A 16,987-nucleotide genomic window follows, 5' to 3' on the forward strand; every position below is an offset into this window, starting at 1 on the left:
AAGAAAATAAAACATACCATCTAAGACTGCATTGGCAACATCAGTTGCTTCAGCACGAGTAGGTCTTAGGTTATCAGTCATAGTGTCCACAACACGTGTGACAACAGCTGGTTTTCCAGCCATGTTACATTTGTAAATAGCCGCCTTTTGGAATAAAAACACCTGCCAAATACATATAGATACATGCAAGATTTGAGAAAATTATTATATTATGCAGGTCACAAATTTTTATGAGTATAACTGAGATGTGTGGTCCATTGGGGAGTTGTCAACAAGTTCAATACTAGGTAGTAAGAAAAAACTGCTATAAATAGCCATATGCAGAAAAACCAAACAAATGGAAACAATATCATAATACTATTATCTACTTATAAATGATACATAAATGTTGGATTCTTCTGTCCAGAATTAGAAGCTGTTAGATATATTATATCTTTTATCTTTTAGTTAGTTTGTTATTATTTCTCATTTGTATTTTGGGCTTAGCCCATATTTCTTTTATTATAAATAGAGAACCCTATGTGTGTATTTTACACAAGGGAGATTAATCCAAATATAGTTTTTCACTATATTCAACATGGTATCAGAGCAGGTTCTCTGATCTTCTTCCAGGGTCTCTGCTGTTTGCCGGCGGCCAGCCGCCATGGCCGCCGGCAGCCCCTAAAATCTCATTGGGCAGTCCATTTTTCTTCTTAAATCTCTGCCACAGTCAGCACCAGTCCAGACCCAGTGTGCCACTGCTGTCGCCGCCACTTTCCTCTGCCGTTTGCCGCTGTCCGGCCGTTTGCCGCTGTCCGGCCGTTTGTCGCTGTCCGGCCGTTTGCCGCTGTCCGCGCCGTTTGCCGCTGTCCGCGCCGTTTGCCGCCGTTCAGGCGCCGTATGCTTCCAACCACTGTAGGCCCCATCACCTCGTCAGTTAGTGATGGCAGTCCCTGTAGTTTTGTCGCTTCCAGCCACTACAGGCCCCATCAGTCAGTGATGGCAATTTAGTCCCTGCAGGCCCCATCAGTCAGTGATGGCAATTTAGTCCCTGCAGGCCCCATCAGTCAGTAATGGCAATTTAGTCCCTACAGTGAGGGGGAGTATGGTTCCAAGACAACACTACAAGTCACATATATATGGGTGTAGTCCCTGCAGTTTTGTAGATTTCAGCTACTACTGTTGATCCCATCACCCATCCATCATTGATGAGGATTTAGTGTAGTCCCTGCAGTTTTGTAGCTCTTAACTTTCAGCTACCACTGTTGATCCCGTCACTCATCCATCATTGATTGGGAATCAGTCCTTGTAGTTTGTCATTGTCCACCACTGCTTTCCTTCATCCACTTTTGAAGTTGAAGTTTCACAAGCTGCTATTAGTCCATCTATGTTTGCCTCACACTCTTGAAGACAAATCATCTAGTTCAATACTGAGTTCATCTATTCCAAGCTTAGTTCATACAATTTGTATGCTCCAGCTTGAGGGGGAGTGTTAGATATATTATATCTTTTATCTTTTAGTTAGTTTGTTATTATTTCTCATTTGTATTTTGGGCTTAGCCCATATTTCTTTTATTATAAATAGAGAACCCTATGTGTGTATTTTACACAAGGGAGATTAATCCAAATATAGTTTTTCACTATATTCAACAGAAGCAAACCTTCTCAGGTGGAAGATCTATCCCCAAATTTCCACGTGAGAGGATGATACCATCAGCTTCTCGCAATATCTCATCAAAATGAGTCAATCCCTGTTACAATTTACAGACAAAAGATGCAGTTCAAAATCAATATAAAGCACACACACCAACAATCTTGCATTACTGCTTTCATTTGTAATAAGGTTCTAAAAGATTTGAAGTTTCTCACCTCTATATTTTCAATCTTTGCAAAGATTTGTGTTTGTTTGAGGTCACCTAATTTAGAGAGAAACTCACGGGCCTGCCAAATAACAAATAGTAAAATTTCATTACATTGTTTTGAGGAAAACTACAATAAAGAAAATGACTTACTAAATCAACAACACTGTACAAGTACAATAAAACAAATTTAGAAGTTAAAAGTAAATCACATCAGAAAAATAAGTAAATCACTCTCCCTCAGGCATTGAGCATAAAGGCCCCAATTTTTTTGAAAAAAATAGTCAATGCTGTTGAGTATTTTTGGAAAAATAAATTATAAGTCCATAACTAAAATCTAAACAGTTGTTATGGCAAGAAATTCGTTAAAAAATGGTTGGTTATAATTGAATGTACAAATAATCAGTGAGTTTTTCTCAGTCCATGAATTTGAATATGTTGAGATGTATTGTGAAGAGAAAAATAATAATCTGTCAGTGTATCTATTACAACAGAGGAGCATGTATATATGTGTGTCTCAAATGCAAAGAAGATACAAAGAGATGGGACGAGGCCCATATATTTAGTTACATTTAATAGTGTTTGTGTGCGTCTGTGTGTGTATATAAAGATGAGTAAAATTATGGTTACAGTCTATGTTCCTTAAACTAAAGCTAGGTACACCCAGAAACAGCTTTATGTAGTTGTAAAGTACTATAACAAACAATTTTAACAGTTATATATAACATTCATCAGTCAAATGCCATTCCGACCATTTATTTTTAGCCTTGTGTATGCTGCGAAAGGGGAAGAGTACATTTTGTGTAGTTCAATCCTCAATTTTCAAATGTTTGAAAATTAAAATGAACATTCCATTCAGCTCTCTGAGTCTAGAGAAGGCTAGGAATAGAAATTGATACAAGAAGATCGTAAGCATCACTAGAATTCGTCATATGCTAGATAGCATTTTTGAGTGACTGATTTAGTCGCAACATTTTCCATTAATTCAAGTTTTGAACGTGTTTTCATGAAAGAGTGAAGTCTTTGTAGCAATCAATATATGAGGAAAGAGAAAAAATACATAATTAATAGGATGAAACCTATCAGCAATAACCCTTACATGGCGAACATCTTCAGCATGCCTGGTGAATGATAATGAGAGGAAGTCTATATTGTTTTGAACACCCCAAGTGCTTATTACCTGAGTTAGCGAGTGACATGACAAGATTAGCAGTACTGTAAGAATCTAACAATAAACATTGTAACTTATATCATGATAGTCTTGTGGTTGGTGTAGACAACATAGTTGATCGCACGCGCTGTTTAGACATTAAAAGCCTGATTGTTTTGCCGAAAAAAACAGATTTCAACAGTAAATAAAGCTGTGCGATCAATTTACAAGATGAAGAAAATCAGTTTTCTGCGGAATATAGAATTGATTTTGAAACAGCTGAAGTTTTTTTTTTGTTAATTCCAAAGTGAAAATAATTTATTTAGGCTGCAGGACCCACAAAACTTTTTAAAACATACACATATTTACACATCTAAGGTGATTCTACTTTATCTAGACAAAATCAACACTTTAAAACTCACTTTTAGAATATAATTGCCTAACACGATTTTTTTAGAATCAACTTCACAAACCAATTCTTTCAAAATCAATTTGACCGAAACCTAAAGAAAACCAATCCAGATTGTTTTGGATTCTTAAATAAGTAAAACTTTCCTCACAAATTAACAGGAATTAGTCCTCTTTCGGAAAGAAAAATTATATAACCACTGCTAAAATAAGCTATAATTTCAACAAAAATAATTCCAATTTCATCCCTAAAATATACTCATGAATATAGATTAAAAATTGAAAAATACATTCTTAAGCACAAAAGTAGAAAAGAAATTTGACCATATAATGTGCATCTCATTACTTTATGCACACAAATTTCTTATAGTTACCTCCTTATCCTTATTGGTTAGAGTGGGAAGATCAATACGAATTTGTGACACGTGTAAAGTATACAGTGACCCAGCAAGAGTAGCAGAATTTTTTATGACACATGTGACATCATCACCATTCACTTCGCTGACCTGCATTACAAAATAAAAACTAATTCACATAGTATATTAATGGGTTTGTACTATTGGAACTAGTACATGACATAATTATTAGTTTAGCCATAGATAGGAGTATAAGTGTAGTAATACATCACATCAAGAAACAGGTTTTCTTATTATAATAATAACATCTTTTTTTTAAATCAAGATAACAATTTTATTGCATCACTATACAACCTGTATCAATCATATGCAGTATTCCTGATATAATAATTATAAGAACATATCAACCTATTATCATGTTATTTAAAGTTTCCTTTCCCTATCTAAACCCTATAATAACAAAATTACAAAAATAGTCAGAAAAAACTATTTGCAGAAGCATTGAAGATAGAACTAATCCATCCAGGATTGCATTACCTCAAGCCACACTGAGGTTGTTTCACTTCCAGTAAACAGGTATTGACCAATAAAAATAGTATCACCCTTCTTCACAGCCTGCAAAATTGTAGATACCAACAACATGAGAAATAAGAAACTAAATTTGTAAAAACCACAAATTGTTATTATATAAGAATTTTAAAGTAAAATGGTCAAGATTAGAGCTACTGGAATTGTTATAATTCCTTAATTAATAATACAAAATTACGATTAACATTATATTACTCAGCATGTCTCTTATAGACACCTAAAGTAACAAAATAAAATCATTAATTACGGACTTAGAGCCTATCGGTAAATTTCAAATCTACTTGCAGACTCTCTGTTATTGGAATCTTTAGGCAAATAACAGCCTGTCTAGGAAAGACAACAGAAAGTGCTGCCATAAGTTCAGAAATTCCCTCCAGTTTTACAATTAATTCTCTCTTGCATATCTCAGAAGAGTACTAGTTTCCCTTCATATGGTCTTTTTAAATCAATATGCATGCTTCTGAGCATATTTTACAATGTCCTTGAAAATTTATAAAATATCGCATTATAAAGGAAAATCAGCCATTAAAATGCAGGCTCTTGTCCCCTATTCAGTTTTCTTATTCCTTTTGCCAAAGTACCAATATCAATGCTGCCTCTTGAGATCCATATGCCCCACCTTAATTGCAATCCTTCAACAAAATTTAATCTAAAGCATATCTGAATATTTTCCGTGGCCATCAAGGACCTACATGCATCAAGCATCAAGAAATTATGGCTTTCGGTGACCACATGCATAAAGGTATATTAGTGTAAATTTTGGAGTAAAATTGTAAAATATTTTTTTTATAAGCAAAAATTAGAAAGTAGCAGAATAATTAGGAAAAATTGAACAGAACCTAGAAGCCAGAAAAAAAGCTCTACCTAACCAAGATAGAAGTAACATGGTAAAACAGAAATTGCTTGATGCATATATATATAGAAGTAACATGTTATACATACATACATACATATATATATATATATATATATATATATATATATATATATATATATATATATATATGTATAACATGCCAATGTCTCTAAATGTCACAAAGATGTTAGGTGAACAATTTGATCCCAAATGAACAGATGCAGCAACCGACAAAAAAGATAACAGAATATCTTTCTACCAAATACACCAGATAACTACATATGAGAACAGGACTAAAGCCTTTTAATATCTTTGCCAGAATCAAATCCTGTAAAATTAACACATAGGGAGCTGCTTGAGATTCTTAGGCAAGCCCAATTTTCACCAAAAATACCAAAAAGATTATCTATAAAAGGGAAACTTCTGAGCAAGGCATAAACTAGTGAGAATTAGTTTCAGAACTCAGTCTTCACAATTCACAATCAAGAGGTGAAGGTGTTATAGGCCTTCGAATTAGAAAGTAATTCATATTAATTATGCTTATACAATGAATTTTACATCAGAGATCAAATGGATTTCCAAATAAACTTATCCAAAGGGAAAAATCCATTACTTAGAGGAACCTCTCATACCAGCAATAGTTTTTTTATTATTATGAAGTGAGAAAATACAAAATAGAATTTGCATGAAAATGAGACCAAGGTATCAAGAGAATAAATCTGTTTGTCTGGATTAGAAGAAAGATGGATTGAAATCTAGCAACACCGTAAGTGACTACAAGGAACTATGCATCATCAACTTTTCTTTTTTTAAAGTGGTGATCAATCTCTAAAATTTAGGTTCTAACAATGAATTAGATTTGTAGCAATGATAATAGCAGTTCACTATTGTACAAGACTTTCATAGTATTTTTGAAGAAATTCCAAGCTCATTGAGCATCCATTGGAACAAAGGTCTTCTTACTTCTCCAAGTAACCAAGTAACTACTTTAATAACATGGATGAAAGACCAAGATACCACAAGTAAACAGCTGGATAAAAATTCAGATGAAGACAACATGCACTTGACTACTAGTACAATACACATGTATGCAAACCTCAAAAAGATTCAACATAAATATAATGCCCCTTCAGAAACATTTGTTAAAACTTAAAGATACACATTACCGACCTTTGAAAGCCCATTAAAATTTAAAGGCAAAAGATTTGAAGCAGCTTCTTTGTTCTGATCAGGAGTTAAGACAACCGATGTGTCAGCCTGAAGGGAAATTGGGTGCTCAGTTTTGTTGACAACTTGTAGTTCTGGACCCACAGTATCTAGCATAACCTGGAGTTAGAAAAAAATGCATATTTATTTTAACATAAAATAACCTTCAGATAGTTTTTTTGCATTTTGAAAGCATATTAGCATAAATGTTAAGGAATTAATATCTGTTACTTTTATGATATACCATAATTCATCTTATCTATGTCATGTGCAAGGAGTAATGGTTACGGTAATCTTAGTTTCCTTGTCCAGACTTTTACATTAGATACCTATAAATGAACAGAGTGAATGTTTACAAGGCTTCAGACTGTATTAGACAAAAGTCAAAATTTTGAGCCATACAAGTTGATAATAGTTAAAAAAAGTATTAACGCATGGTAGCTTATACAAATAACATGCACCCAACTAGCAATAATCTATTTTATATTACTATTCAAGGCTACACGAGGATGATAATATTGAGGAATAGGTCAGAGGAGAAAAACACAAAATGGAAGTGGTGTAACTGTAATTAAAACATTCTTTTTAGGGAATTTGATGTTTTGCCTGTAGAGTGTAACGTATTATGTTTTACAAGTAAAAACAAAATCACTAAGGGGGTCCGTTTAATTTGTTAAAATAAAAAGTACAATAGAAAACAAAAATACTTGTGCCACGTTTTTGAATAAAAAAATAGAGTAAGAATGGCACAAAAAGAAAAGGCGAAGGACAGGAGAAAAAATTAAAATTGTTACTCATTAAAGGGACAAAGTTTTTTTCCAATGCATATCACTCCTTAAAACTGGTTTTCTTTCAAATGTAATTGTCTTTCCCACAATCCCCTTCTGCATGTTTAGTTTTCCCTTTGTGAGGCACCAAACAGAAGTTCACACTTTCCAAAGGTGAAAATTGAGAAGCAAGTATATTGCTGTGCTGGAAAAAACGTGGGTTACATAAACCCAAATGTTTTCCCAAACACACTGTTTGTGCTCTATCCCTCACCAAGCCTCTTAACTGCTCCACCAAGTTTAAGTGCCCCGTTGATATCTAAGAAAATACCATGAGCCATTTTCATCCAACATGGGTTAGCAACCAAGTTGTCATAACTTGTTCCAGTTATTCCTAGTTCTTCCTTTTGCTCCTCAAATTCAACTTTCTACCAAAAACTTATTGATAGCACTTGAGATCTAAAACAGAGAAAAATAGTTCTAAAGGGCTTGAAAGACCCTTCTCAGTTCTATCATTTATATAGATAAAAATATGATACAATACATAGATGAAAGATGAAGAGATTGTCCTAGACTGCTAGGAACAATCATTATAGATACCCCAACACACAACTGCCTACTTTAGGCCCTGCTATACTAGGTAGACTTAATAATTATTCTAACACTCCCCCTCAAGCTGGAGCATACAGATTGTATGTACCAAGCTTGGAACAAATAAACTCAATCCGAGGTCCCCTTAACGACTTAGTCAACACATCTGCGAGTTGGTCATTTGATCCAACAAACTCAGTACATATTTCTTTTGACAATAATTTTTCCCGAACAAAATGACAATCAATTTCTATATGTTTGGTTCTCTCGTGAAACACTGGATTTGATGCAATGTGAAGAGCAGCTTGGTTATCACAATACATCTTCATACTCTGGATGTTACAGAAGTTAAGCTCTTGAAGGAACTGCTTCACCCATATAAGTTCACATGTTAATGAAGCCATTGCCCTATATTCAGCTTCAGCTGTTGATCGAGCCACTACATTTTGTTTCTTACTTTTCCATGAGATAATGTTTCCTCCAAGGAAAACACAATATCCAGTAGTAGATCGTCTATCAATAGGAGAACCTGCCCAATCAGCATCACAATATCCTGATACTTGAAGGCTTCCTTTTTCTTCATATAACAGCCCTTGCCCTGGAGCCTTTTTCACATACCTTAGAATTCGAATGATAGCATTCCAATGGCCAACACATGGAGCTTGCATAAACTGACTAACCACTCCAACTGCAAAAGATAGATCCGGCCTTGTAATAGTGAGATAGATTAGTTTTCCAACTAGCCTCCTATATCTCTCCGGGTCGGAGAATAATTCACCTCCTTCTGTTGTTAATTTCTGATTTGGATCCATAGGGCTATCAACCGGTCTACAATCAATCATGCCTGTTTCTTGCAAAATATCCAGAGCATACTTCCTTTGGGAGATTACAACTCCATCTTTTGACTGAGCTACTTCAATGCCTAGGAAGTATTTGAGGCTCCCAAGATCCTTGGTTTGAAAATGTTTACACAAGTACTCCTTCAATTGAGATATTCCAGCAGCATCATTTCCTGTAATAACTATATCATCAACATATACTATCAAGTAAACACATTTCGCGGGAGACGAATGATAATAAAAGATTGAATGATCTGCTTCACTGCGTTTTAGCCCAAATTTTTGAATAATGGAGCTAAACTTTCCAAACCAAGCACGTGGTGATTGCTTGAGCCCATATAGAGATCGGTTCAATTTACAAACCATACCAGACTCCCCCTGAGCAACAAACCCCGGAGGTTGCTCCATATACACTTCTTCCTCAAGATCACCATGGAGAAAGGCATTTTTGATATCCAACTGATGAAGTGGCCAATGACGAATGGCAGCCATGGCAAAGAACAATCGAATGGTAGTCATCTTGGCCACGGGAGAAAAGGTGTCACAATAATCAAGACCATAAACCTGAGTGTACCCTTTTGCAACCAGTCGGGCTTTGAGCCTATCAATGTCACCATTAGGGCCGACTTTAATGGCATATACCCATCGACAACCAACAGCCTTTTTGCCCGGGGGAAGTGGCACAAGCTCCCAAGTATGACTGTGGTCAAGAGCCTGCATTTCTTCAATCATGGCTTGTCGCCATCCAGGATGATCAAGTGCTTCTTTCACATTTTTAGGAATAACCACAGGAGATATTGAGGATAAAAGGGAATAAAAGGAGGGCGACACTCGGTGATAACTAAGAAAATTATAAATGGGATGAGGGTTGCGAGTGGAACGAGTACCTTTTCTGAGAGCAATGGGCCAACCAGAATCATCTTCACCAGGAGGCATGACAGGAGATGGTGACGGAGAAGAATCTGAAGGAGGAGATCCACCATTTGCTGGAAGAGGATTACTCACCGGGGTACTGTGTCGAAGGATATCAGTATGGGGAGAGGAAGGTTCGGGAGGACCTTGGGCATGACTTGGACTGACTGAGGGATTGGAGATATTAGACTCAACCACGGGAAGAGGAAGGACCTGGTGGAGGATATGAACATCTTGAACAGAGGGCGAGAAGAAAGGTGTCTGTTCAAAGAAGGTAACATGGGCAGACATGTAGTACTTTTTGGTTTTAGGGGAGTAACACCGGTACCCTTTTTGAAGCCGAGAATAGCCCAAAAAGACACATTTGATCGCACGAGCAGAGAGCTTGTCGAGCCCCGGAGACATGTCGTGCACAAAACAAACACAACCAAAGACGCGAGGAGAGGTGTGAAAGAGAGGATCATTGGGAAAGAGAATGGAGAAAGGGACTTTATTATTGAGGGAGGAGGAGGGCATCCTATTAATAAGAAAACATGCAGTTAAGATGGCATCCCCCCAGTGATGAACAGGAATATGAGCACTAAGCAAAAGGGTACGAGCCGTTTCAACCAAGTGTCTATTTTTTCTTTCGGCTATACCATTTTGCTGGGGTGTATGAGGACAAGTGGACTGATGTAAAATACCATGGGAGCTAAGAAGTGAAGAAAAAGTTAATGAGAAATACTCTTTAGCATTATCACTTCTTAAGACTTTAATTACATGACCAAATTGGTTCTTGATTTCATTCAAAAAGGATGTGAAAATGGGTAACAATTCAGAGCGATCTTTCATTAGATAAACCCAAGTACATCTAGAATACTCATCAATAAAAGTAACAAAATACCTAAAACCAAAAGAAGAGACGCGACTAGGTCCCCAGACATCAGAATGAATAATAGAGAAACTAGAAGTACACATTGATTGAGACCTTTTGGGAAAGACAGATCTAACATGTTTTCCTAGTTGACAGGACTCACATTCTAAAGTCTGAAGACCACTAAGTTCAGGACACATCTTTTTTAACTTTGACAAGTGAGGATGGCCAAACCGATCATGTAACACTTTAGGGGGAAGAGCTGCAACACAAGATACCCGTGGGCGAGATCCAAAATGGTATAAACCTCCAGCTTCATATCCTTCTCCAATCTGTCTCCCCGAGCCACGCTCCTGTATAACAAAAGATTTTGAATCGAAAGTTATTGAACAATGTAACATTTTGGTTAACTGACTTAGGGAAATTAAATTGAATGGACAGTTAGGGACAAAAAGAACAGATTTCAGAGTTAGAGAGGGAGACAGGGAGACTTGACCGACTCCCTTTGAACAAGTTTTAGAGCCATTTGCAAGGGTAATGAAATGGGGTTTTTCTTGGAGGGAAAGGGTTGAGAACAATGAGGTATTACCAGAAATGTGATCCGAAGCACCCGAGTCAATTACCCATGAATTTAGACCTTCCATGGATTGAGACATGCAAGCTGTGGACGTACTTGGGGATTGAGATGATTGCGCCAAACTATTAGACTTTAATCGCAGATACTCTTGATACTCTTCCTCAGTGAACTTGGAGTTGGAAGTGGAAGTTTCAGCCTTAGAGATATTGACGGTTTTTGAAGGAAAGCCATGCAAGGAGTAGCAGTTTTCTTGGGTGTGACCCACCCTCTTACAGTAAGAGCATTGTGGACGTCCCCGACCTCCACGTCCTCCTCCTCTAGTGCCACGTCCTCCTCTTCCTCGCGTGGCAACCATGACAGATGGTTCCATTGTTTCATAAGCTTCCTGAGACTGAGGCACAGGAACACGAAGAAGACGTGTGGTCAAGGCTTCCAAGGAAGGGACCTCATGACTTGTCAGAAGTTGATCTCTGATACCAACTTGAGATCTAAAACAGAGAAAAATAGTTCTAAAGGGCTTGAAAGACCCTTCTCAGTTCTATCATTTATATAGATAAAAATATGATACAATACATAGATGAAAGATGAAGAGATTGTCCTAGACTGCTAGGAACAATCATTATAGATACTCCAACACACAACTGCCTACTTTAGGCCCTGCTATACTAGGTAGACTTAATAATTATTCTAACAATAGCTACTCATAAAGGTTGACAAACTCTCCTTCAGATTGTTAATGAGGAGATTGTATTAAAGTACTCATAAATTTAAGCTTTCTTTAAATATCAAAAGGAATTGGTCTACACTTTTTTAGTAATGCATAAATTCTTAAACATTATATTAAATATAAAAAGATAATTGACAAAAACTATGTGAATTATTAGAGTATAAAAAGAACTGAATAATAAGTATTAAAATAATTTAAAATTTCAACAAATTACCTTGTTCTTTTTTTTACATAAATTTAAGCTTTCTTTGAATATCAAAACGAATTGGTCTACACTTTTTTAGTAATGCATAAATTCTTAAACATTATATTAAATATAAAAAGATAATTGACAATAACTATGTGAATTATTAGAGTATAAAAAGGACTGAATAATAAGTATTAAAATAATTTAAAATTTCAAAAAGTTACCTTCTTCTTTTTTTTACATGTAAAACAAATATTATACAATGGAAAGGGTACTTTAGCAAAACTTGTATTGTTTCGTCCAGTATCCATACGATCACACAACACAAAATACAAAACTGTTTCGCATTGTGCATCAATCATCAAACAGAAAACATGATAAAAAGTTGTCTTGTAGATGAATTATCTCAGAGAGTGCATCAAACACACCATAAGTATCTGATAGACCCTGGTTAGTTTATAAGAGGAGGGAGAGAACTAGATGACTTAACTGTCTTAACGGTTAAGTGGCTGTTAGTAAGTGGGCGGGAAAAGCTGGTATTATAAATACCTCTATTAGAAAAGGGTAGAGGACTTTTGGTGATTGTAAGATACATAACAGGTTCTAGGAACTCTCGTTGAGAGAGGTTATGCTCTCGTGACATTCATTGTACATTGAGATTACTTGTGAATAACAGCATTCTTTCATTCTTTCTAGTGTTCTGTGTGTGAGAGAGTGCATTGTGGATGGGTTTCCTAATTAGAAACCTAACATTTTGGTTCGACCTACCAGATCCGAGACGAGGTGCGAGAGAATTAACATGGAGGGAAGGGTTGACGGAAGATTCAATATGATGGAGGGACGGTTGGAGACGGTAGAACTTGCAGTTGACGGGAGTGCTACGCCAAGATACGGTTGCGATTCGTCAAGAATTGAAGGAAATCATGAGGATGTTGGGAGGACGACAGCACCAGCGGAGGATAGTCAGTCTTCGGTCAATGCAAATGTACAGCAAGACGAGAACGAGGGGGGAGGAAGAATCGGGAAACACAAGCACCCTCCGAATTGGAGGAAGAGGGTCGAATTGCCCACATTTGAAGGTCCAGATCCACTCAATTGGATCAACTGAGCCGATCGTTTCTTTGACCTACAAGGGGTAGAGGAAGATGATGAGAAATTGCAGCTGGCATACATAAGAATGGAGGGCAGTGCCGGGTATTGGTTCCGATTTTGGAAGGAGAAGGCCAAGAACCGGTCTTGGGCGGGGCTGAAGGAAGCACTGGTAGCGCGATTTGTGGAAAGTAGCAGGGGAACCATTTTTGAAAGGTTGACCACCATCAAGCAGACCGGGACGGTGGACGAATTTATCAAAGAATTCGAAATCTTGGTAGGACAAACATCGAAGCTACCAGAGGAGATTCTGCTGCGGTATTTCATGGGTGGTTTACAGGAACCGATACGCAGCCAGGTGCGATTACTAGACCCTCAGGAGTTGATGGTCGCAATACGTATGGCGCGCGACGGGGAAGCCTTGCATGTGGGTACGAAAACAGGAGGAATGGGGAGAGGCATGTAGAACTGGACTAGGCCGATCGGGACGGTGTCTCGAGTTAAACCCGTCCGTCAAAACTCGGGCCGAACGGGTCCAATAGAGAGTGGAGGGTCTGTGCGCAGAGAAGTAACCCAGGTGAGTATAGCGGCATCGAACAGCGTCGAAAACAGAGGCCGAAACTTCCGCAACTTACCTTACGCGGAATACGTGAAATGCACGGGAAGAGGGCAAGTGTTTTAGGTGTGGGGAGCCTTTCGAACCTGGACATCAATGCCCAGAAAGGAGTTTGAGAATGTTGATCTTGGCGGAGGACAAAGAGGAGAACGAAACCGCTAGTGAGTCAGAAATGACCCAGTTGCAGATGGAACTCTCGGCATGTTCTGCTAGGGGCCTAACGCACGCTAAGACGATGAAGATGCAAGGAGAGATCAAGGGGAGAAGGGTGATAGTATTGGTTGTGTTAGATATATTATATCTTTTATTGTTTAGTTAGTTTGTTATTATTTCTCATTTGTATTTTGGGCTTAGTCCATATTTCTTCTGTTATAAATAGAGAACCCTATGTGTGTATTTTACACAAGGGAGATTAATTCAAATATAGTTTTTCATTATATTCAACATGGTATCAGAGCAAGTTCTCTGATCCTCTTCTGGTGGTCTCTGCTGTCTGCCAGCGGCCCCGCCATGGCCGCCGGCAGCTCCTAAAATTTCAGTCGGCAGTTCATTTTCTCTTCTTCTCAGTACAGCCATTGTTTGCCGCTGTACAGCCACTGTTTGCCGCTGTCCAGGCGCCGTTTGCCGCTGTCCAGGCGCCGTGTGCTTCCAACCACTGTAGGCCCCCATCACACAGTTAGTGATGGCAGTCCCTGTAGTTTTGTCGCTTCCAGCCACTACAGGTCCCATCAGCCTCATCAGTCAGTGATCGCAATTTAGTCCCTACAGTTTTATAGCAGTCAACCGCCGCGGCAGTCGCTACCGCCTCAGACAGACGCAACTGCGTCAGTTCTTCTTGGGCTAGAGTTTAGCCCGATCTTCTTGTGATACATTGCTAAGTATCACCACTTGGGAGTTGTCCAGCAAAGAATTTTGGACCTCCAACATATCTTTGGATCTTTGATGCCTTTGTTTCAGCATTGTAGCTTAATATTTGGTTTTGTTTTAGTGGTCCAGCAACTGTGATATTTCACATTTCCGCCCTTCACACTAAGGGGTAGTACGTTTCCAAGACACTGCAAGTCACATAAATATGGGTGTAGTCCCTGCAGTTTTGTAGATTTCAGCTACTACTGTTGATCCCGTCACCCATCCATCATTGATGAAGATTTAGTGTAGTCCCTGCATTTTTGTAGCTCTTAGCTTTCAGCTACCACTGTTGATCCCGTCACTCATCCATCATTGATTGGGAATCAGTCCTTGCAGTTTGTCATTGTCCACCACTGCTCTCATTCATCCACTTTTGAAGTTGAAGTTTCACAAGCTGCCGTTAGTCCATCTATGTTTGCCTCACACTCTTGAAGACAAATCATTTAGTTCAACACTGAGTTCATCTATTCCAAGCTTAGTTCATACAATTTGTATGCTCCAGCTTGAGGGGGAGTGTTAGATATATTATATCTTTTATCGTTTAGTTAGTTTGTTATTATTTCTCATTTGTATTTTGGGCTTAGTCCATATTTCTTCTGTTATAAATAGAGAACCCTATGTGTGTATTTTACACAAGGGAGATTAACTCAAATATAGTTTTTCATTATATTCAACAGGTTGATAGCGGAGCTAGTCACAACTTCATTAATAGAGAACTGGTGGAGGAACTGGGATTGACCACAACAGACACTAAGTCGTACATGGTTAGTCTGGGGGATGGGTGGAAGAAGGAGACCCGAGGTTGCTGTGAAGGGGTGCAAATTCGTATAGGGGACGTGGAGGTCACAACGAGAGTACACTTGTTTGACTTGGGAGGTGTGGATGTGATTATGGGGTAGAATGGCTAGCTATGCTGGGGAAGGTGGCTCTAGATTGGAGCAACCTGACAATGACCTTCAACCAAGAGGGTAAGGAGGTGACTATCAAGGGGGATCCTAAACTAGCCAGAAGCTTGGTGACTCCGAAGGCGCTATTAAAAATAAAGGAGGCAGAGGCATGGATGTTAGTCTGGAAATTGGGCGAGATGGAGAAGAGGGATGGGGAAATTAACAAACAGGGAATACAGAGGACCAGAGAAGGGAGATGGATGAACTGTTGAACCAGCATGCAGGGGTGTTTCAAGAATTTAATGGGTTGCCACCCGAAAGACGTATGGCACATCAGATACCCCTAAAGGAGGGAGTAGACCCGATAAATGTAAGACCCTATAGATACCCACATATCCTAAAGAATGAGATAGAAAAACAGGTGGCGGATATGCTACAAACCGGGGTAATTCGGCCAAGTACCATCCCATACTCCAGTCCTGTCATAGTGGTGAAGAAGAAAGACGGCTCTTGGAGATTTTGTGTGGACTACAGAGCCTTGAATCGCGCCACGATCCCCGACAAGTTTCCCATCCCAGTTATAGAAGAGTTGCTAGACGAGTTGAGAGGAGCGAGGTACTTCTCTAAGGTGGACCTGAAATCTGGATATCACCAGATATGCATGGGGGAGAAAGATATACCAAAGACATCCTTTAGAACACATTTGGGGCATTTTGAATTTGTGGTAATGCCATTTGGCTTGACCAATGCCCCATCGACCTTTCAAAGCTCCACGAACGAGTGCTGCAACCTTACATAAGGAGATTTGTCTTAGTCTTCTTCAACGATATTCTGGTTTACAATCAAACATGGGTTGAGCATATGAAACATGTAGGGATGGTGCTGGCGAGGTTGGAGGAGAATTGCTGGGTCGCCAATCAGAAGAAGAGCGAATTTGGAAGAGTCCAAATTGGATACTTAAGCCACTTGATCTCAGAGAAGGGGGTAGAGATGGATCCAAGAAAAGTTAAAGCAGTGGTAGGATGGGAAAGGCCGAGGAATGCGAAGGCATTGAGGGGGTTCCTTGGGTTGACGGGATATTACTGTCGATTCGTCAAAGACTATGGCAAGGTGGCTAAACCCTTGACCGAATTATTGAAGAAAGGGGAGTACAAGTGGAATGAGAAGGCGGAAGAGGCGATGAGACGATTGAAGGAGGCAGTGACCACAACACCCGTACTGATATTACCCGATTTTGAGAAGCCATTCCACATAGAATGTGATGCCTCGGGAGGAGGAGTCGGAGCAGTCTTGACACAGGACAGGAGGCCTATAGCGTATTTTAGCAAAGCTTTACCTGCTGGATCATTAAACAAATCGATCTACGAGAAAGAGCTTATGGCACTGGTGATGGCCATACAACATTGGCGACCTTACTTGTTGGGATAGCGGTTTGTTGTGCACACCGACCAAAAGAGCTTGCGACATTTGTTGGAGCAGAGAATCACGACCCAAAACCAATAGAATTAGCTGGCCAAACTGCTTGGGTATGATTTCGAAATAGTTTATAAAGCCGGCAAGTCTAAGAAAGCAGTAGATGCCCTATCCAGAAGAATGGAGGAATCGGAGGAAGGGGAAAAAGAACTGAAGGT

At 38.7% G+C, this 16,987-nt stretch overlaps 1 protein-coding gene across 2 annotated transcripts in view; it reads right to left on the minus strand.

Moving 5' to 3' along the window:
• LOC148194047 (pyruvate kinase 1, cytosolic-like) overlaps positions 1 to 16,987 on the minus strand; it is a 28,242-nt gene that overhangs the window by 5,428 nt on the left and 5,827 nt on the right. For both annotated transcript variants that reach the window (XM_088096215.1, XM_088096216.1), the window contains 7 exons: positions 6,367 to 6,522; positions 4,290 to 4,367; positions 3,771 to 3,902; positions 2,938 to 3,018; positions 1,849 to 1,920; positions 1,641 to 1,730; positions 18 to 162 (listed from right to left, as the gene is read on the minus strand). In XM_088096215.1, coding sequence (XP_087952341.1) covers positions 18 to 162; positions 1,641 to 1,730; positions 1,849 to 1,920; positions 2,938 to 3,018; positions 3,771 to 3,902; positions 4,290 to 4,367; positions 6,367 to 6,522 — 754 coding nt within the window. The remainder of the gene's footprint in view (positions 1 to 17; positions 163 to 1,640; positions 1,731 to 1,848; positions 1,921 to 2,937; positions 3,019 to 3,770; positions 3,903 to 4,289; positions 4,368 to 6,366; positions 6,523 to 16,987) is intronic.

This window comes from Vigna umbellata, chromosome 8 (assembly GCF_029865625.1).
Source record: "Vigna umbellata cultivar VRB3 chromosome 8, Vumbellata_1.0, whole genome shotgun sequence".
Taxonomy (NCBI): Eukaryota; Viridiplantae; Streptophyta; class Magnoliopsida; order Fabales; family Fabaceae; genus Vigna; species Vigna umbellata.